The sequence below is a fragment of the Argopecten irradians genome, chromosome 10 (assembly GCF_041381155.1).
Source record: "Argopecten irradians isolate NY chromosome 10, Ai_NY, whole genome shotgun sequence".
NCBI lineage: Eukaryota > Metazoa > Mollusca > Bivalvia > Pectinida > Pectinidae > Argopecten > Argopecten irradians.
The window spans coordinates 39,303,096-39,327,221 of NC_091143.1; the positions used below are offsets into that span (position 1 = coordinate 39,303,096).

The window sequence follows — 24,126 nt, forward strand, 5'->3', positions numbered from 1 at the left end:
ATCAAAGGCCCCGTCTGTGGATCGCGAGGTCTAATCATACGTAGTATCCATGCATTGACTGTTGGACGGTAGTTGTTTGCCTATTACTCCGACTTTCCTCCACCATTGTGTCACAATACGCAAAAACCAACTTTTGACTTTTATCGGGATAACAAACAAAACATTAAATAATTATTCTTTTAATAACTGTTTTACATCAATCATTTATTGAGTTCATGACCAACGACTGTATATGTATAATAGAGCCATTTTTTTCTCAGCATTCCTTGCTGCCATACTATTTCTAAATGTCCACAATGTTCTCATAAACTTTAGTGAAATTAGAAACGGGGTTAAAAGGTCATGCTCCTACCTACAAGTTTTGAAGAGAAAAAAATAAATCCTACAAGTGAGTATATACACAGAAATCGTGTAACTCATGTTACGTCGTAAACACTCCCGCGTATGGTAGTGTTATCAGCTGTGGTGCAAGTACTGCTAATGTATATCAGGTTTTTCACGCCTATACCAACATATGTGTTAAATGTGTGGGTGTGAAAATAGGAGTTTATTTATGTTTAATATTCAAAAATAGTGTTTATGGTGAAATAAATTTGCACAGCAGAACCCGAGTTCACGTGGACAAAATCACGGCTCAAACCTGTTTAAAATATTAATGTTTTAGTGATATTTAGAGAAATTATTACAAAACCTTCTGTTCTATATTTAAAAATGGAATAAGAATTATTATAAAGAAAACAGCATTGGCTAAGATGACGCTGTATCGCCTATCCACAATTGCTGGTGTGTCAGGAGACGGTGTCTATATGTTCTTGTTTGTCTCTCGCTGCTTGATGGACCTAAACATTCATTAAAAACGAAGTGACAAAGTGCTGGAGGATACCTAGACTGGCCACCAGACCCTAAGTTGCTGATAAGACTTTTTCAGCAGAGTTCTTTACTAGATTATCTCCCCCTAGTTTAAAACTTAGAATCAGGCATGTAGTAGAGACAAAAATAATCAAGCCAATTTTTAGTGATTTGTTTAATATTCTAGAGACTGGTAGCCAGTCTAGAGGATACCTAGAGGCAAGAAATATGAAAGCAGGCCTACATGAAAGACATTTCAATCAACGTTCAAAGTTCAAAGTTCAGCCCTTGTTCTAATAATAATAATAAAGCTACTACAGTGCAAGACAATATGAATTGCAATTGTGTATATGGGACGAGTCTGGCGCGCTTATGATACTTTTATATTTGTGGTGAGGTTATATGTAGTGGGTAAGATGGTCAGAACCATTATGTAGTCAGACATCAACATAAAAATAACAATGGTAGAACAAGGTGAAAACGGCAATGGTATACGTCGTCAAGACAAGAATACCAATAACGCGAAGATAAGAATACCAATAATGAGAAGATAAGAATACCAATAATGAGAAGAATAGAATACCAATAACAAGAAGACCAGAAAACCAATAATGTGAAGACAAGAATACCAAAAATTAGAAGACAAGAACACCAATAACTAGAAGATCAGAATATCAATAACAAGAAGATCAGAATACCAATAATGAGAAGAACAGGATACCAATAATGAACAGGCGTTAGTACCAATAACGCGAAGGCAAGGCATGGATATCGATATCACGAAGACAAGAATACCAACAATAAGAAGACAAGTATACCAATAATAGGAAGACAATAATACCAATTATAGGAAGACAAGAATACCAATAATGACCAGGCGTTAGTACCATTAACGCGAAGGCAAGGCACGGATAACAATATCACGAAGACAAGAATACCAATAATAACCAGGCGTTAGTACCATTAACGCGAAGGCAAGGCACGGATACCAATATCACGAAGACAAGAATACCAATAGCACGATGATTGAAATACCGTAGACAATATCAAATTGGGAAACTGAACGAAAACCAAAAATTCAGCGGATAGAACATCTCCATCTTATGTAATCAATAACATATCGAAAAGCAGCAATAAAATAATTGAACACCGTATGCACAATAGAGAAAACTCGAAAAGAATAACAAGAAGTTGATCAGAGAGATAATAGTTTCAGAACAAGTTAATCAGCGTGATAATAGTTTCAGAACAAGTTAATCAGTGTGATAATAGTTTCAGAACAAGTTAATCAGTGTGATAATAGTTTCAGAACAAGTTAATCAGTGTGATAATAGTTTCAGAACAAGTTAGTCAGTGTGATAATAGTTTCAGAACAAGTTAATCAGTGTGATAATAGTTTCAGAACAAGTTAATCAGTGTGATAATAGTTTCAGAACAAGTTAATCAGCGTGATAATAGTTTCAGAACAAGTTAATCAGTGTGATAATAGTTTCAGAACAAGTTAGTCAGTGTGATAATAGTTTCAGAACAAGTTAGTCAGTGTGATAATAGTTTCAGAACAAGTTAATCAGCGTGATAATAGTTTCAGAACAAGTTAATCAGTGTGATAATAGTTTCAGAACAAGTTTAATCAGTGTGATAATAGTTTCAGAACAAGTTAGTCAGTGTGATAATAGTTTCAGAACAAGTTAGTCAGTGTGATAATAGTTTCAGAACAAGTTAATCAGCGTGATAATAGTTTCAGAACAAGTTAGTCAGTGTGATAATAGTTTCAGAACAAGTTAGTCAGTGTGATAATAGTTTCAGAACAAGTTAATCAGCGTGATAATAGTTTCAGAACAAGTTAGTCAGTGTGATAATAGTTTCAGAACAAGTTAGTCAGCGTGATAATAGTTTCAGAACAAGTTAGTCAGTGTGATAATAGTTTCAGAACAAGTTAATCAGTGTGATAATAGTTTCAGAACAAGTTAGTCAGTGTGATAATAGTTTCAGAACAAGTTAGTCAGTGTGATAATAGTTTCAGAACAAGTTAGTCAGTGTGATAATAGTTTCAGAACAAGTAAATCAGCGTGATAATAGTTTCAGAACAAGTTAATCAGCGTGATAATAGTTTCAGAACAAGTTAATCAGCGTGATAATAGTTTCAGAACAAGTTAATCAGTGTGATAATAGTTTCAGAACAAGTTAGTCAGTGTGATAATAGTTTCAGAACAAGTTAGTCAGTGTGATAATAGTTTCAGAACAAGTTAATCAGCGTGATAATAGTTTCAGAACAAGTTAGTCAGTGTGATAATAGTTTCAGAACAAGTAGAGAGATATAAGCATGGACATACTATTTTTGTCCGAAATCGGTTTCCATAGATATTCAGTTACAAAAAGTAGTTTTCATCACCATAGAATTTCACTTGATGGCTGGGATTGCTCGGAAAGAAGGATTAATCTCTTTGTGGGAGAACTAGTTTATGTCGTCCTAAAGGTTAGCTGTGGCCGTGCGAAACGACATCCGGCCTACATCATTGTCTGGTACGCTCGTAAATAGACCCATTTACATAATGTGCTCGTATTTCACCAACGAACTTTTTATCACTTTAATATATCAATTTAAGTAACGTTATTTTTTCCACAAATCATTTTTTAATAACATGGTCTTTATAACATAAAGGCATACTACAACACTTTCCTTTTACAGTCGTCATTTTTTGAAGAGTTTACAGACTTTTTTGCATATCGTACAATTATTGACTCGCTAGCAGGGTATTGTGGTGTTTTATTTACCTATATTGTTTAGCGTACCGAACAATAGGGAAAATGATGATACTGTAAACCAACTTGATTTCACGTTGGAAAAAAATCCGTGTAATTATCTAGGCAATTGTCCTCGATGCTTACGGTTATTACATCAACCCCTTGACTAACTCATTGTAATAATGAAGGCAGTTCAGAAGAAAATATCTGACCAATCACGGGCCTGTAAAGACTTCTTTTGAAGACTACAGAGAGAGAGAGAGAGAGAGCGACGGCCGAATTCAAAGCCACAAAGTCAACCACAGTGTATCGTTATACGATTCGTTTGATGCACATTAAAGGACTCACTTACCTATTTTGTTCTGTTTTACAATGAGATAGTTCAGTGATAGTAACCCAGGGAGTATCGAGGATGCCATGCAATACGTGATCGCGAAATGAAATCGCCGCGAAAATAGGTAAATCATATTCATAAAAGAGAAGTGGCTAAATTAGGTCGCCGCCAAAGTGAGTTTGATTACAGTTGTAAAATATAGTGCAGATATATGTATGTAAATGGAGCCGAGAAAGAACTCTCCTGACATGATATCATACAATAATACTCGTTTATGAATGACTCCAATACATGGGATCTTAAAATTTAATTCGATATACAAAAAGTTAGTTGTATAGATATAATGATTTGGAAAATTGTCTTAATATCGTTAATTTATTTCCAAACAATGGCTCTTGCAGAAATTGAAAGACAAAGAACCGAATATAAATTTTCAACAGTTCTAGCAAAAATGGATTATTCTACAGTATTATCTTGCTATTTTCTTTTTTCCAGCTACTATAAAAGGTGTCTGTATGTGTTCCAGTACGTCTGCGAGCTCAAAGGGAAGAAACTCCGAGTAAATTAGAAGCATAACGACTGACACAGGTAAAATATTTGATCCATGAAGTTGCGATACAGTCACACCTCGTCCACTTTAAATTGACGACGCTATGGTTAAGTGTAAAGTCAGCCTAGCATTGGAGTTTGGTTTATAATATTTTGAAAAACAAATATATTTTTACATGGTGTTCAATGTGATTAAGTGTGAGTGACTACTAACTGTAAATCGTAACAGCATGGAAACAAACATCTCCCGAAGTTTATTTCGCGTTTTGAAATAATGGAGTGCGAGGATATTTGACGGATTTTCCATTTTACTCTTATTTGTACAATTTACCAAGATATTAGAAATAAATTGATAAAAAGATATTATAATAAAAAACAGTATAAAATCAGTATTTAAGTTAATAAAATATGTGAGTACTGCAGATGTAAAGGAACTAAATATGTACATCATGGAACTACTTTGAGAAAAGTATTAATGTAATTACGTTGTCCACCCACCATTGCTTAAGTGCAGTGTCCTGTAGGTATGTCAATTATATTTGAATAATACTCTTATATTTGTGCAAACTGTTTGAAAAAAAAATGCATAAAAAAAAAGACTAAAAAAAAAGACTAAAATGATTTTAACTGTAGTGTATCTCTACATATAAGATTTAAAAAAAATATAACAGAGAAAATTTCAAGAACGACATAAATATAATGTAGTCGTTATTGCAAACATTGTTGTGATAACGACGTCGCATCATGGACCTTGTTGTTTAGAAAGCGGTTAACTTCATCACCTGGGCCCAGTTGTTCAAAAAGTGATTACGCTAATCACAGTTAAACGGCAATTTTCAAATTAAGATAAATTAATCTCTGGTGATACAGTTTTTACAAAATTTTATTCGAATCTTAAGAACTCCATTCTTTACTTACTTGCTGAGTTTGGTGAATATATGATAACAAATGTTGCAGTAAATAAATGAGAAATAACTTATGTGATTTAGCTAACCATACTTTGAACAATAGGGTCCTGATTAGTGCAATTTCCATTTCTTATATGCTGCCAAACCCGTGAATATATAATCTAATAAATCAGTAAGCAGTGAACGAGTGGGGCCTTATGAATCTTGTAAAAGTTTGTAAAGTTCTTATTAGAAGAAATACTTTTATCCTGATTTCAAGATTATAGTTAAAACTGCCTTATCACCATTTGGGAAACTTGGTCCTGGTCAATATTGCCCATGTGACGTCATGGTGAAGTCACAGCGTTCGTAATAATTCATTACGAAACATAACTTATCTTTTGTTTTTAAAATATCATATCTTATTGAAACCAAAGACCTTTATTTCGGTCAATATCATATCTTATTTAAATTAAATACCTTTCTTTCGGTCAATATCGTATCATATTGACATCAAAGATCTTTCATTCGGTCAATACATATCGTATTGACATCAAAGACCTTTATTTCGGTCAATATCATATCTTATTTAAATTAAATACCTTTCTTTCGGTCAATATCGTATCATATTGACATCAAAGATCTTTCATTCGGTCAATACATATCGTATTGACATCAAAGACCTTTCTTTCGGTCAATGTCATATCACATTGACATATAAGACCTTTCATTCGGTCCGTATGGTGTTATAATGATAATAATATATCAATTTAATTTCATCAAGTCGACTGAACACCATATTTACCTCAATAAAGGTATATACTTGTTATATACAGGTATCTGTACATATATAAGCTGTTGTCGGATATTAAATCCTGTCATCAAATGTTATACCAAAAACAAACTCACGTCGAAAGATTTATATTTTATTTCCAAATAAATATCGCCAAAACAAATCTTGAGTATTTATGGGTAGAAGTCTACCCTGTCGGCAATCATAAATAAGAATAGGTCCTGCTCTGATGAGCATTCCGTCAACATGCATGTCATAAAAAGTTATAAATACGTGTGCGAAACTCTTAACAAATATACAGACTAGTGTGCCTGTGATATTATTGAGGTAGGCCTATATACTATCTGTATAGTGTATTTCTTTAAAATGATGAATGGCAAATAAACAATATAAATAAGCATAACGAAATAAGTTTACAATATGGACTGCTGCCGTTGTAAAAAATGAATGTGTCTTCGTTCCCCCACACATTACTATATTCATAACAGGAATGTGTGCATAGAAACGAATACATTTATTATATACATTTAATTAAGCACGATGTAAAAAATAAAGTTTTCAGTGATCAATGAACAAATATTTATGTTCCAAACATCATCTTCAATTCTAGTCTATATTTTAAATATATATAAAATCTTAAATGAGTGTTCATTTCATATGAGATTTTATGATACTTTTCTCAAGTTATTAATTTTGCTCGTCTCGAAGTTTTTATTTTTGCTCGCCAAGCTTCACAATAATAAAACCTTTTTAAGTCGTTTTATAAAACTTAATATAAAATGAACACAATTTAGGAACCTTTGTCACATAACAACAATAACCTTTATTGCGAAGAATTTCAACACTAAAATGTGTTGCAAACATCGTTTTGTCACAATGTCTTCGAATTATGACAAGTCATTGTTTATTGACGTAAAGCCATGACGTCACAATAAATTTCCAGCCAATGAAAATCGTTTTAAGTTATATTGCAGTAGTAACATATGGAACAATATTACACGGGCGAAGTTACTAGATATCAGGGGATTATATGCCAAGTGCAAATCTACAACATCATAAGGATAAGAACCAAACATAACATCTATAGACGTTTTACCGATAGCAACTTATCTTTGAAAATGGCACTAAGAAGTAACTACGACAGTTTATGATCCACGTGATTTGAAATTTATAAAGTTTGAGACAATATGCCTCATTCTCATGTCACAAGGATTTCACATTATTCAAAAACGATTCTCAGTACACAGGAAGAAACAGTACGAGACATGCAATTACAAACAGATTTAACGATTAGACATATTTTCAATGTTGACATTTAGTATAATGAAATAATGGTTCTTTTACTTAAGGAAGTAAGTGTTTCTAGTACTAGTTCAATTAATGTAAGAGATGCCATAGACACACAAAATCACGTGATAGTATGATGTAAACATGTTGGGGTTTTTTATCGTGAAAATTTAATCGTAACACTAATATTGCTGTTCATAAAGAAAAAAGCTAGTCGTTTAAACCATAAATATATTTGGCTATTATTTGAACCATTAATAAATATTAAAAAATTAGTTCTATATTTCGTAAGAAAATAAACCAAAAAAAAAAAAATTATTTAAGATGTTCCACCGCCGATAGAGTATAAACGATACTCATCATTTGAACAATAATTGGTGTTTAATCTTGTATATATATAAATATGTATAATTAACACAAAAATGATATAAAATAATTTATTTTGCCTTTGGTGCATGCGCAATCAGTACTTCATTCCATCTAGGATATAGTGCAACGGATTTTTATTCGGGATGCAATTAACTATTTTTTATTTTTAACTTAAAGTAAAATTAGTAGCTCAAACTTTTCAATGGTGGTAATGGTGTAAAGTAAGTAACTTTTGTAACTGAAGAAAAATACTAAATCGTCTGCTCCTGTTTTTGATAGTGAAAAAGTACGATTTGGCAGCAGTGGAGCATCTTTAACCATATTGACACTTGGAAACGTTCCTGTGGGAATGCTTTAAAAACCTAAATATATAAATATACATCATGAATACCCTTCTTGCACCAATACAGGTTTGTTTAAAATCGGAACCCGTCGTCTCCTCTATGCTAGCTGGCACTATATTGGCGTTCCGATTTCTTTACGGTATATGTTATTATTAACTGTCTTCAATTATCATAAATTGAAATTCAGATTATTTTACTTTTCATGGGATTTTGAACATCTCAATTTTAAAACAAAACACATGTTGAATGAAGAAAAGTGATACAGTTATTCAATTAGAAAAGTTTTAAAGACATTCCCCTTAAGCAAACATACTAGGCACAAATATTTTCATAATAAATAGTAGATTTCAAAAATACAAATACATATACATATACGTCAAAAATGATATAACATGAGTATGCAAATATATACAGAACGTATCCAACTCTATCCTTATCAAATCTAATATGAATATACACATGCATTGCATTGTTGATGTGCTGAAATGATGACGAATTATAACAAGATCTGCTAGAATTTCTCAGAAAAGCTTATATCAGTAAAAGCTGTTTTCTTAACCAACTCTAGCATAACAAAACTTAAAAAAGACTGTCTGTGTTCCACTACAACTACGAGAACAGAAATCTACTGTTCCGTTGTAGGTCCTCATCCGGAAGTGAAACGCTCGCCACGCATGCTTCGTCTGGCCTCCGGTTATACCGTTCTACATTAGCGCCATCTGTCGGATGATCATCCGAAATCGGAGTTATCCGAACACCGTCACGTGATCTCATAGATGGATCCTCGTCAAAGTAGTTATATGGCATGATGAAAAGAGAGAGATGTGTTCCTACTGTGCCAGTATTTGGAACGTTCTCGATCTGTGGGATATGCTGTGTCCCAAGTGTTACCCAGGCGACGATATCCTAAAAATAGAAATCATTTTTATCAGTATTGAACCATCACAATGCAAATTACATTGAATAAATATTATTCTGGTTGCTTCTTTTGCATAATCTGACTATTCTGTAACCTAATCGTAAAGAACAGTGTTCCATGAGCTAGGAGAGTTTTTTCTGATCAACTAATGTTCAGTGACTTAAAGGCTACATCCTTAGGGACTAAAAACAGATAAACTTCCGATTCAAAATCGTTTGAATAATTGTATATGGCATTGAAATGTACTTCTAATAGTGTAAACAAAATACACAATGGAGTCTTAATCCGGCTAAAAGTCTTTCAATTTGATAAAAAAACTGTTGAAAAAATAAAAATTTCTGCATTTAGTGGATTCGCCTTCAATTCATACATCCGATAATAAAGACAAAGTATCGTGACCTAACATTCGCGAATGGACATGAAGAAGATTGATGTTAAAATGAGGAAAGCAAAGAAGAAATTTACCTCTCCGACAATATTCTCATCGTCCTGTATGTACTTTGCAAAATCGACCACCGGATCACTTGCGTCCCACATGGCGTAAATGGAGGAACTTGTCTCCTCATCGTCCCTGTGGCGAGTCACGGCAACCTGCTGTTTCGCCCAGGATATAGACTTAGAAAACCCGAATGCGGGATTCACCATCATGTTTGACATTCCTCTTGGCAGCAGACGGAACGAGCGGGGAAGACCTTGGTCGCTGGTTTCGTTGTAGCTAGAGACAAGAAGATATTTCGGCGTCGAAAAGTTGTAATTACATACTGCTTCAAGTTCTGTTTCTTTAACATTTCTTTCATAATAAGTCTGCATGTGATATCCTCCATCATTCCACGGGTTGGTCTTGTTTTCAACTTTGATGTCCAGTGTTTCAAATTTGTTTTCTGTTCCTTTTACATCTAAATCCACCTTAAGGTGAAATAGATGGTTGTGAATTCCAGCGTTTATGCCTTCCTTGATATGTACCCCGTATGGGTTCTCTTCAGGAGTGTGAAAGGTAGTTCCGAGGTACCCAGTAAGAGATATTTTGACTTCCACAGCACCGGTCTGATAAAAGTAAAAGTCATAGATATAGTCGTAATTGATCACTGACAAAATTGTTCTCACCACCAGCACTGAGCTGACCAACCCGCCATAAAATGCCCCGATCCGACCGTAGGCACGATGTCGGCGAACTGGCGTATTTGTAGTATGTTCAAATATGCACATTGCATTTTCATATGTTCGATGGCCACCCTCGTTAGCAGAGTACAGGTGTGTGTTTAAGAATTTAGCATTTGCTGGACAGTCGACGCTGGGAAGCAGACCCCTACATCTAGTGCCGAACAGTCCGGCGCCATCGGCGTAGTTGAGCATTCGAGCGGATGGGCTGAATCCAGAATAGGTAACCACGACCTCTTGAAGACTTATTTCGTAAAGGATTCTCTCACCGTCGAACCTAACGTCAAACAATTGCAGTCCAACAGTTGGAGACATGCGATACTTGAGATCCCAGGCAAGGTAGTGTACTTCGTTATCAGCCACCGTGATGCGGGTTCCGTCTGGTTCGACTTGGAATGGAGGACGGAGAACCGCTTCGGGGAAGAGAGGTTCCCGAAACTCTAACGAACTGTATCTGCTTTCTTCTGCGGATGGAAAGTTTCTTACGGTCTTATTGATGTTACCACAAGTGTACTGGGTCAAAAAGTCGTCAAGGTTTGGGAACATCTGCTCTGCATACCATACATTCTCAATTGTCCATTCCTTTGGATTAGCGCTCGCCATATTGACCTTGTACTGGAAATCAAGAGGATGAAGGGTGTAAAACTCTATGTCGTACGCGAACCAGAACCAGGACTTTCGCTCACCGCTCGACAGAAAAGCACTTGATATTGGGGTCATGGAAAACCGGAGACACTGATTGCCACAGTCGAATGGAGTAGCATTGTAGCTTTCCCGAAGGACATGGCCTGCACGGGTCGCTATGTACTTGATTATATATCTATAAATGGCCTTGAATTCGAATGATGAGAATGGTCTAAAATTGTATGGGATTGTGGTTTTCCGGGAAGCCGTGCTCATCACCTTCGCTTCTGATATGTTCGATATAGGTCCTACAATATACTCCTGAATAATTGGAGGATTTGCATCTCCACGGAAAATCAAAACCTTGGCCATCCGTTCAGGTTTTTCGGTCAATCCTGACAAATAACCTAACACTTTCTTCTTACTTGGCTGTTGAAGCTCCATAGTGTGAATAAAACTTGTGCCTATTTCAGCTTCGTCCGGTTTTGTCAGGTTAAGGTCAGTGTTCAAGTAAAGGTAGTTCAAAATCACGTCGATTTCCTCGGGTGTGATGGCGGCGAACACGTCTGTTTGACGTGGTGTTTCACGTTTGGATCGCGATAATGATTTGTCCGAATCAAGGGCGCAACTTGGAAGTTTGGCTGCCTCGATTTGTCGGTCTTTGATGACCCAGACTGATACGCTGATTACTAGGAAGGCCGTCGTCGAGATTGTAAATACTAGCGATATCCATTTCCACTTATACGAGTTGTCTAGCATCTTCCTCAAGGTGTACAAAGTACTCTGTGAAAGAGAAAATGAATGATAGAGTATTTACGTAACACTAGATTTAGAAATAGTCGGTATATACAGAAGACATGTTTATTAGTAAATGTAGAGAAAAAAACCATGAAAAATATTTTTGGACCTATCCTTTTGCCTAATCCTTTTGCCTAATTATGCTACAAGACTCCTGTAAATCCTTTCATGACTTGGTCATTTATTTATGTCTGAACATCTTTCTTAGCAATTAAAATATTCACTTTTTTGTAATATAACTGAATGTACAATAACACAGGAAAATATAAGATTTCTCAGAATATATATTTGTTTAAGAATTACAATTATGTTATTATATTATTTTACTGTGTGCAACTGTGCTTTATGAAGTACAAAAGAAACGTCATTTTCTCATCTCACAAGACACACAAATAACATCATCTTTTAGAGAGAAGGGAGCTTCCAAAATTATTATTTATTTATTTTTATTTATTAGTTATTTATCAAAAATAGTCTTAGTTATATTGGCATAATTAGAAACAGAAGCAACTTTAAATTTTCCTACTCAAGGGCCATAACTCTAACAGAAGAAGTAATCATAAGACACTGCCAAGAGAGGTAACTCTGTTAGCACTGCGTTTATCAAGCTGTATCATTTTATTGTCCGTTTTGACCTTTTTATACATTTTCTGACAATATTTAGGGTTATAAAATATGCATTTGAGAGAAACATTTAAACTTTGTTCAATAACGCGCTCTACGATTTCTGCAATGATTATATAACTATTATACACATATTGATCAAGCATGTTATAAATACCGGTGTATTTAATTACAAAGAAACTTTTTTTGGAAATTTGACAGATTAATGGACCGAAAAGGCGAATGAATCATATACTGTCCATTCACAGAAAGCCCAATGATTCGGGATTATTTGTGAGCTTCCCAACTGCCTAGAATACATGAGCATAAAGTATCGCTCATAAATAACACACATCTTAACACCATAGTCAATTCATTGCAGACGACAAGAAAAAGAATACCATCAAATAACAATTTTACATTTCCTCTTCAAAGATCATACCCACTAGATCAATCGAACCTTATGCGACTTATATAAAGGGTGAAATGAAAATAAAAACTTTTAACGATCACTTGCGTGACTATTGATGTCTTAGACAAACATCGACAACTTCACCAACCTACTTCAACAAAAATCTGTATGACTGTTATCATCTAGCATGTACTCTCTCTGGTTGTTGGTTTTTTTTGTGCGAATTATCAGAGAACCATATAGATTTTTTTATTTTATAAAGTACGATATCATAAGCGCCATTTTGTTGTATCCATGATTGGTTAAGTGCATTGTGGTCACTGATAGACAACGTTTATAAGAACTTTGATATGCAGATCAAAAAAGATCATTTTATATTATCATTATAACAAACTGTTGTCAAAGAAAAAAATCTTTATGTACATTAATCATCTTTTGAATTTTACGATGATTGAAATAATAAGGATATATCACTTCAATCTCGATGGGGCTCGTGGTAGGCGCATCAATGTGGGATTTTGGCGAGTTAGCTAGCTATCTCTGGTTATGAAATATTCTGGCATATGGATACTATTTCTTCATAAACAATGGCTGAATATTAGATTTATAATTAATTAAACTCAAATATCAGTTTCATTATTGATTTCTTCCTTGTAATACAGTAAAGTATTATGTAGATAGCTTACATATGGTCCATTTATTGATTGACATGTACGATATGGCACATGATATTTTAGTTTTGCGCGTAGGTTGTACTTTAGTGCAGACATTTTGTGTACGACTGACCGATTATTGATGATTGCGCCCTCCAGTGTCTGTCTAGTAAGGGGGAGATAAGCCTGATAAGATGATTGATTACTAAGTGAGGAATGCGAATACAGAGAAGACCAAATCAATTTATACATCAACCGAAGTCTCCAACTGTGCCAGAAATAAATGGGATGGAATAGTGTGAATGATTTAAATACATGTCGAGAACATTCTGAGACATAAGTTTTGATAGTTGTGCGATTTTAATTTGTTGTACTATGTTCAAAGTCTTTTAAACATGGGGTATCATTTATACACCAGAGGGCAAATGGAAAAACAAATAAAGAATAAATGAATAATACTAAAAACACAAGATATATATATAATTGGCAAATATAAAATGAAACAAGCCTAAAGTGGTGAGGTTTGAACTCGAGACATCCGTCCTATAAAGTAATTGACAACGGTAAGGGACTATGGATCAAAGCAAATATCATGAAATATCAAATAAACCTAACCGCTTTTAACGTAAATGACAACTGAGGAATATTGATGACAATAAATACCATGAAACATCAAATAAAACTTATCTTATTTAGAGTAAACGACAACAATATATATATATATATATATCAAGAAACAAACAATCATAACCACAGTAAGCCCAAATAAGGGCATAACCGTAAGGTTTTCATAACGTCTTCACCCATGATTAAGTTATGTCATATGAGTGACTCACTAACTGTGACACAGTCATAGTAATTTATTAGTAAGCAGGAATGAAGCACAATCACTTGTGAGTGAGCATGGATATTTCATCAAATGCAGATAACAGACAAGCAGAATTAAGTAGAAATTACAATTATGATTACAAAAAATAACAAAAGCTAGCTCCTTCAGTTACACTTTTGTCTTAAACAAGAGAGCCAGCGAACGAGTCCCGGATTAAATTGAAGCCGGTATTTGTACTAACCAACAATTTGAAAATGGATTTACTAGACTATTGCGAATTACAAATGGATTAGGCCCAGAGTTTCTAAACGAGTACACGTCACTCACTATAAAATTATCTAGGTCATTAATGGGAAACAAAATAAGGACTATTGACAAAATAAAAATGCGCTGGACATGTACGAGTCGGTATTATTTGGTTAATTTGAGTTTACACAGAGACGACCTTCAATACAAAACCGGACATTGCATTGTTTATATATAATCTTGCTTGCGATAAGTTATTAAAGCTTATGTTATGTATAGGTTACAGTTGAAATAGAGTTCCATGTGTGTCATATTAAACAATCCTTGTTGCACCTTATCCACATTCATGGACATATAAGTTAATTAATATCAGTTTTGTGTTATGTAATTTTCATAATAATGTCAAATATATTCAACAAAGTAGAAAATTATATAGGTTTCAAATTGGCATTTACTCAATAAAACTTTAAAAAAACTTTCCAAATATTATGAAACATTACCAAATCTAAATGAGAACAAAATGAACGCATATGGACACGATGACTTAAACCAAACTAAAATAATTTCGATTTACATACAATTTTGTAACAAATTTCGTTCCTTTAATTCTAACATTAAATCTAGGCGAAAGATGGAAAATAAGAATTAGAACATATAGCAGGGACGAATTTTACTCTTACTGCAAATTATAGGCTAGATAAAAAAGCCATAAAATCGGAAATACTGTCCACGTTCGTTATGTGGATTCCCTTGAGCTACTGATTTCATTCTTTTGTGTTTTATTGACTTTTGTTGTTATTTTGGTGGTGAAACGAAGAAAAAATCACACAAATATGTGCTGTCAAATCTAATGTCTTTGATTCATGAAACGGATTTATCTTTTAATATTTACACTATTATCTGAGTTTTTCCAGGAAACTCACGTGGCAAATTCGAACAATTGATTTGAAGATTTTAAGTAAAAGCACTACATTGAGTCATCAAGAAAATTCAAATGTTTCTGACTCTTCAAGAAAATTAACCCACTTGAGATCACGGAGATATGTTATATATTAGTTGTTTTTATTTTCAGAACAACTGTAACTTTAAGGAAAACAAAATCATTTTAGTTTTTATTATGTATATTATGTATTTATCAAGTAGGAAGCTTGATTTATTAACTATTAATAAAAATATATTTTCCAACCAGATATTTAAAGGTTGTTTGTGAAAATTTTGTGACACTATATGTATTTAGAACATATAAGTTTTAATGCAAAATCCTGACTTTGTATTATGTCAATTAACGTTTATCCATCAATTATCCAATTTGAGAATTATTGATAATATGAAAATGTCAAATCTATTATTATGTTTTCATTTTGGTTCTGTCTAGGAGTTCGCGTATCACACTAAGACTTTTTATAATACCTGTTTTTTTTAGCTATTTTAGTACTTTTTATGGAATTATTACGAAATTAGAGGAAAACATTAACATTTATCCATCAATTATTCAATTTGTGATGCCCAAAAGTTTATGAAAATTTAAACGCGTGTAAAATGTATTATTTTAAGAAAAAATAGAAGTAATGACAAAATCTCTTATTTACATGAAATTGATATTTTGTGATGATTTACATTGCAATGTATTGATAAAATAATATCAGTTTTAAACGTTTTCCTTTAAATTTCAAATACATGTATTTGACAGCATTTTAAACTAATTTTGGCAGCCATAACAATTAATTTTCCGGACTAATCGCACTTTTCTGGTTATAAACAATGTTCAATTATGTTAAACAAAAGTACCGGATTAAAGATAAACAAAAATAAACTCATCTTTGTAAACAGTTGGAAGTAGTTATGAAATCAACAATCTCAGATCTTACTTTAATCTAGTTATGTCAGTATAAAGCTTTAAATACGTATATACGTTCGTATTAATGTCGTTTGTTCTATGATGTAAGAAAATGGAAAAAACCAGTTCTTTTAAAGAATTATTGATAATATGCAAATGTCAAAATTACGTAGATCAATTTTATAAAAAAAAAATCATTGCTGTTCTATTACTATGTTTTCATTTTGTTTCTATCAGGAGTTCGCGTATCACACTAAGACTTTTTATAATACCTTTTTGTTTTAGCTATTTTAGTACTATGTATGGAATTATTACGAAATTAGAGGAAAACCTAAATTTTAGATCAATTACGAACATTTTTTTTCCAAATAAAAGAATATTAATTCCAAGTTTAAACCGTATTTCATTTCATACAGGCAAACAGATCATATAATTTCCTAAAAATCAGAGGATTCAGAAACATGAATACATTATCACCAAAATGATCAGACTTCCTCAAAATGATGATGAACAAAAATATTACCAAGAAAACATATCTTTGCATTAAATGAGAACAAGTAAAAAATAACCCCATTTTGTTCAATTAAGTTTAAAAAAACATTTCCACAAATAAATTGAGTTTACTAACACAAAGTTTAATTTATATGTTAAGCGCATTTCAGCAAAAACAGGATGTAAACAGTCTATCTCGCTAACTACAATTTATCTTAACCACATTTGTGGAAATGGAAAAATGAAACAAAATCTCATTAAAATGACAGTAACTTGAAACAATGGAAAAATAACACAAAAGTTTACAATTAAAAAGTTTCACAAAAATTCACATCAAAATCATAACTAAATATAGAAATTGCTACGTGTTTAATGCAGCGGGCGGAATATGGCTAATTATAAACATACTATTCCGATATCTGTAATAACACAATACATGAACAACATGCACTACTGATTCATAATACTTTTGGACATATAATTGAAAAGAAAACATCCACGAGTGTGAAGTACTTAAAATCACCCATTTTGACTGACTTGAACGTGTAGTACATCAATAAACAAGACAGAGAAACACGGTGACCTACCTTTGCAAAGATCTGACCTCTTTCCTCGTCTGCCTCAAGCATGGCTCTAATCCGATCAGGTCACTACAATAATACAAACATGTTGGTCAGTATGCATTAATGAGCCCAACTAATTACGTCAAGTATGTGCCTGGTCAGTTAAGTGTCAATTAGTGATAAGATGTTCATCACAATACAGGATCGAGATCAACAGTCAACATCTTACAGTTACCTACCAAATCGTACGCGTTATTTTGCCCAATAAATTCATACGCGAATTAAAGAACTCGTTACTGCCAAAAATTTGCTAAATTTCACCCAAAAACAATAAAAACATTTACTCCTTTAACAATTTTTAAAAATAATAAAAAAGAAAATACTAAGAAATAAACATTTATGATGTTCTATCCTATAGTCCCAGAACAATAATTACCTGTTAAGATTCCAGGTGAAATATCTGTAATATTCTTAATGCACGTGTAGCTGTGTTGAAACACATATATGAATTGGTCCAGTGAGAGGGGCTTGCCTTTTATTTACACACGGGGCCTCGTGGTGGATACCAGGGACCACGTCACAAATACTATATATTTCACTACGGAAAATGAAGACCTGAGCTCGGTACCGCATCATCAGACATAGCCACTCAGGAGTGTACCATTCTCCATACTTTATCAAATCCAGCCTCCAGCCGCTGATTAATATGTTTGGCAGTATGCCCATAGAAAATTGACCATTGACTAGAATATTCCCGCCTTTAACTAAAGTGCATTACAGTAGTCTAAACTGTGTAAGCTTTTACACCATAAATTAATCACTTAATCTTAAGAGTGAATTTTCTTGATTATTCGTAGTATAAGATTTCCAGGATAATTGTTTGAATCATTAACGAAGCAGACGATATTCTCAACTGTTCGGAATTATTTCTTTTACTCAACACTTAATTACGTTTTGAATGAATTGTTTTAGTCATTCGTGGGATAAGATTTTAAGGATGATAGTTTACTTTAAGATAGATATATTGCTAGTCATAACTCGTTGATAGTTTATTAGTTACACATGTATTCACTGTGCTGGTTTCTCATACGACGAAAATGATCGTATGATTGCTTCACCGCAAATGCTAGTTGCGTCAGTTTCAAAACAGGTCATTTGATTTTCTCATTAGAGTTATTTCCCCTTTTATTAGAATTGCAAATATATTTCAGCAATAACAAGAAACTAATGAGTAAGAAGCTTAAACAAAGTTCATTTTATATGACATATAAAACAAGTTACAGGGAGATTATAAAGATACCATAGTAACAATAAGGTGTTATCATAAAAAACAATGGATGAAGACAACAACGACCCATATATCTTAATTTAATGTGAAAAGTACATTGTGGTCAGGCAGTCAAAGCAACTTATAAGTCGGTGCAACTTTAAAAAGTCACCGAAATTCACACGTCTAAAACTTGTAGATTTCGATGTCCATTTTTGTATTCCATATAATTCTGAACTTTGGCAATTCATATTTTTTCAACAGTAATGACGCAAAACCTGCCACTAGGATCAGTGTATTTCGAATCTGCTGGCCAGGTTGAGAAGATGCCAAGTGCTGACGTTCATCGTTTGTTTTTACGGACTTTCTTCACAAAAAAATAATATTCCTTCCACCTCCCCCCACTCACATACTCAATAAATGAAAGTAGCTATTTAGAGGATGTTAGATGTAAAACCAACATAATCATAGAACGTTATTTAAGTCTAATATGGATACATCAATCACTGTACTATGGATATTTTGACATTTTGGAAATTATGTAAACCCGTTCTATGTGAATTTCAGTAAAGAAGTATGTGCTTGTATATTTCCGGGGTATAATGTTAGTAAATATACTTTCTCATAAAATGTTGACATTCAACTGACAAAATTATGAATGGAACCAAACCGTGGGTAAATATTTTCGTGTTGTGGAATGTATCATATCTAAACTTTCGCATTTGTAATCGCATAACTGTCAGTCAACGTTCACGGATCAGCACCCATTACTCATCACGTCCGGATCAGATTATGGCGATAACAAATGACGAACACATAGCGGAGACTTAACTCTTCTAATTACAAATACTTAAATATCCATCATCATCTCTGAATCGCAATCTTCATTCATGACGTCTAAACTTGGTCTTGTTGATAAATATGGCGGGAATATTGGGAATTTTGCACTGATTTCGGAGGTCAAATATATCAAAATATTTTGGTTTGATAAACAGTTGAACCGGAAAAATCCGACCGAGAGCAAACAACAACACATTCACTGCATTAGGATATGCGCGTGTGATTCCGTGATATCTGAGAACAATTTGGTCGTCTGCTTCCTGGTATACTGAGACGCTGACCTTTGGTTATCAACATTCCAGTCAATCGTCCGGTCAATATAAATACCATATTCACAGTTAACCTCATAATCTTACAGAGCGCCGCCAGAAAAATAACATTCATTTGAAATCTTTATATATAACATGGCAAATCAATCCTGTGACCTTGTCGTAGAACAGAATGTCTTACTTTTCTGTCATTTCAAATCTGTATATGACGCAGAGGTGTGGTGTGAATGTTAAAGCTGCATTCTGTCATAGGGAAATGTTATTCTAACATTCTTGTGGCTAAACTCTACCCAAAACACCCCTTATCGACTGGAAATGGAATCATGTTGATGAAATCCCAGAATGGTTTTGTGGTTGTCTCAACTCTTCGTGTACTGAGGCATAAAGAAAGTCATGGAGTGCAAGTGAACAAGGAAGAGCAAAGAGGGAAAATGCATTTAATAGCCAAGAGGGAAAATGAAACTGAGCATTTAATAGCCAAGATGTTATAACTGAAACTGACACTCAAGTTTTATTAAAGATGGACCGTCCATCATGGGGTAGATTATAAGAAAACCTTTGTTTACGGAAGTCGGTGTAGATGGTACTGACCTTCACTTCAGTAGGGTGAAAGTCCTAAAAATGTGCGTCATTAGGTCAGATTTTCTATATAGTTCATCTGTTTTGTCCTTTCGATACGACATTCCATATCCTTTAAAAACTAGACATGAGTTTTCGCACGTCTCTCTACAACGGACATTGTTAAGGCAACGATCAAGCGTCAAACTGTTAAAAGTACAAAGGTAGAGAATGTTTGTTTAGATATACGATATTCACTTTCATTTCCTTAACTCATGACCATTGCCCGTGAACAATCATCCAATTTCAATTGTGACGTCATATCTCTAGCATCCTTGACCTTGTATAGAAGCACAAATTTTATTGGCTATCACAGAAGCCATAACGTTAAAGCGTCAAGCTCTGATAGAATCCTTTCGGGGGTAAAAGGTAGAACACATTCCGAGGTATTAATTTACTTTGTATCTTTGTAAAACGTTCGAAAAGACATGTAGACCATGAATGTAGAAAAAAATATAGGCAAATTAATTATAAAATTTCGTTAGACGATAATTGAAAGTAATATTTCATAATATCAATAATCAACTTTGATTCGTGTTATATTTAACATGATAAATGTTAAAAGAAATTAATTATTTCAATTGTTGGAGTAATGTGAATGTTATTTTGACAACTGACTGCTTTAAAATGATTTATAGTTTTATACGGAACTCTTCAAAAGTGTGAACAAGATACATATTTCCACGGAGCAAATGAAAAGTTTCAAGAAAATTTGTATACATTTAATTATTTTGCGAATGACTTAATTTCATTGAAATCGATATCCTTGATCAGATGCTGTCAGCCGTGAATGTTTCAAACCTTGTCCATTTCACGTTACGTTATAGCACCATATTAGCAGTTTTTGTCCTCTGCCATATCAAGTGTTCCTGTCATGTGTGACACAGTCCCTCTCATGAACTAAAAATAATGATATGAGATGAGATGAATAATTGATTAATTGATTGATTATTAGGGTTTTTATATTAACTGTGTTCTTTTTATCATACAATGAATTTTAAGATGCTCCATCGCTGACGAATGACATTTTTAGTCTATCAAAAACATAAGCAGATGAATAAGTATTTTTATTCAGTTATAAAAGTTACTTACTTTACCAATTCCACCATTGAAAATCGAGCTTCTCATCTTAATTCAAGATGAAAATATGAAAAATAATTAATTGCATCCCGAATAAAATCCACTGCAGTAAGCCCTATATGGAATTAAGCACTTCACCGAAAGCAAAATAAATTATTTCATATGCATTTTCGTATTAATCAGACACATATAAACACGATTAAACACCAGTTATTGTTCAAATGATGGGTATCTTTTATGCACTGTCAGCGGTGGAGCATCTTTAAACAAATCATGCAAAACCGTAATATGCATCATTCAAGTCAAATTGATATTTTCATATACGTTCAATACAATATCATTAAGGTTAGTATATTCCTGGTACAAAACCACAACATTTCCAAAACTGTCACGTGTGACGCTTCCCAGCCTTATCCTGGAAACGCTAAGCACAATAAACGGATTTATTGTTATCTAAACACTTACCAAGTATATTCCTTATCGGCAACTTCACTGACCACTGACCAATACATAAAGTAGTCTCTATACTTTGGTCGCCTGCTCTAGTTACTGTGAAGAAGGGAGTTTCTGTGCAGGTTTGACTTATTTTTGTCTAATACAATATAATTTCATATAACTAAAGTTTATGTCTTCTTCAAATTTTCTATTTACATGGCTTGTATAGATAATACAAATCAATCATAATTTGACCTTGATACTGAATTTTCCACAGAAGATTTTTTTTTGTAGCGGTTAAGATTTCATTTTTTTATTTATTATTATTTTTTTTAATTTTAAAGCATTTCACAACTGATGAGTTGAGAAGTAAAACCAACAAATTCAACTAAATCATTTATTATATGATTCAAAATGTCGCATATGATTATTAATAAAAAGTGTCAAAATTATAAACATCAAATAACATCAGAACGTACTAAAGTTTCAGATTATTTATTACTCTCTCATTTTGTTCACATTCGTGCTTTACGTCCTATCCAATACTCGTACAACGAATTGTGTTCTATCTGATTATGAAATGATCACTAAATCTTGTGTGCATTAAACTATTTTTACTTTTTTACCCAGACGTTTCTGTACACGTAGACATCTGTAATATGACGACGTCAAGCGTTGATGTTTTCGACCATGACGTCATGACAACTATATTTCCGAACGCGTCAGCCAATTTGACAGCAGTTTCACCGCCGTCGTCGTCTGCTTTAAAGATAGCTTCAGATGTCGTCATCAAAACAACGCTCATCATTATCATGGCCGGTATGGGCAGTACAATTGAAATCAAACCTCTTCTGCAGCATCTCAGGAAACCGGTCGGTATCGCAATCGGAATGTTGTCACAATTCATAGTACTTCCGGCGGTCACGTTTGGACTTGCGCATGCGTTACAATTGTCTACCTACCCAGCACTTGGAATGCTTGTAATGGCCTCCTGTCCAGGCGGCTCAACGTCGAATGTCTTCTCCTACTGGATGGACGGTGATGTCCCTTTAAGGTAGTATTATAAGATTCTTTCATTCTACCAGAGGGTCACAAAAATGTTGTAAAACCCGAAGCTTGGTAAGGGTTTTGCAACATTTTGAGGTCCCGAGAGTAGAATAAGCCTATCCTTCAAATCCACATATGAAAGAGTATTGTCTCTCATACCTCGATGTTTTATTACTATTTTCTACAATGATAATCTACCGTTTTTCAAAATACATAAAAAACGCAAGTCTATTATCCATTTATCCATATATGAAAATTGCGTGATATTTTCAACGCAAATCCCTTTGTTTGCATCTTTTAAAGTAAACACAGCATAGCTTCTGGAAAAATGTTAAAATTGTACCGAAAAAATAGTCCGTCGCGAGGCTGTGTTCCATGGGTATACATGCAATAAAGCCTCAGGTAACCATGCAATACAGCTTCAGACGACATGAGTGTATTGCCCGAGACCAGCCAGTATTATACCTGTAGATATGAGAGAATAAACTTAATGTCTTTATTAATATAGGATAGTGTTGGGCATATCACTTATGTACCGGTATGACTTACATAAATGTAGAAGTAAAACCTAATTTCGCTAGGTATCGAACTCAGTGCGTCAGGCTTTTTTAGTCTAACGCTCTACCGATCAAGCTTAGAGAAGACTTATTAATATCTTAATCCCATTTTTCATGAGTATCAAGGAATTATTCCAAAAATTAACGTACATTGTCCCTCTCTTTTGACGATGTAATATGAATTACGGTTTTTGGTTCTAATGACCAGTGTAGCGATGACAGCGGCGTCGACAGTGATAGCGATGGGGATGATGCCACTTAACCTGTTTATCTACAGCCGAAGTTGGACTGACCAGTCACTGGTCATTCCGTACGTCAATATCGCCATCTCGTTCGTGATGACCATCACTCCGGCCACCGTTGGTATCCTAATCCGCTGGAAGTGGCCGAAGCTTGCTGACGTTATAGTCAAGGTATGCTGTCATAAACTAGTTTTGTCCGCTGTATATGAAATCATTTATAATCCTGATGAGCTAACCTCTCATTTACGTAGCGTCCGACAGCGATCACTTCTTAAAAAGTCCGTTCGTCGATCAGAACAATTAAATTGCAGCTAAGATTCTTTGCGGATTCATACTAAAGTTCACATTTTTTGTCCATATTTCTAACTAAAAACACGTTTTGATAATTTTTGGGACTATGTTTAAAATAAGACACAAATAGAAATACTAACTTGATTTTAATCAAGTATGATATTTTTCTATGTTTAAAAGTAGACGTAC

At 33.8% G+C, this 24,126-nt stretch overlaps 2 protein-coding genes across 2 annotated transcripts in view; one reads left to right on the forward strand and one right to left on the reverse strand.

Annotated features, from left to right (window-relative positions):
* LOC138333871 (ileal sodium/bile acid cotransporter-like) overlaps positions 1 to 24,126 on the forward strand; it is a 35,082-nt gene that overhangs the window by 4,428 nt on the left and 6,528 nt on the right. The window contains exons 2-4 of the mRNA XM_069282514.1: positions 4,424 to 4,516; positions 22,431 to 22,854; positions 23,613 to 23,817. Of these exons, the coding sequence (XP_069138615.1) occupies positions 22,460 to 22,854; positions 23,613 to 23,817 (600 nt within the window). The 5' untranslated portion in view covers positions 4,424 to 4,516; positions 22,431 to 22,459. The remainder of the gene's footprint in view (positions 1 to 4,423; positions 4,517 to 22,430; positions 22,855 to 23,612; positions 23,818 to 24,126) is intronic.
* On the reverse strand, positions 6,278 to 17,933 carry LOC138333869 (putative amine oxidase [copper-containing]). Its single transcript, XM_069282510.1, has 4 exons — positions 17,728 to 17,933; positions 17,316 to 17,378; positions 9,542 to 11,641; positions 6,278 to 9,063 (listed from the first exon to the last, which is right to left on the reverse strand). Exons 2-4 carry the CDS (start codon positions 17,355 to 17,357, stop codon positions 8,767 to 8,769), a joined length of 2,439 nt encoding a protein of 812 aa, XP_069138611.1. The 5' UTR covers positions 17,358 to 17,378; positions 17,728 to 17,933; the 3' UTR covers positions 6,278 to 8,766.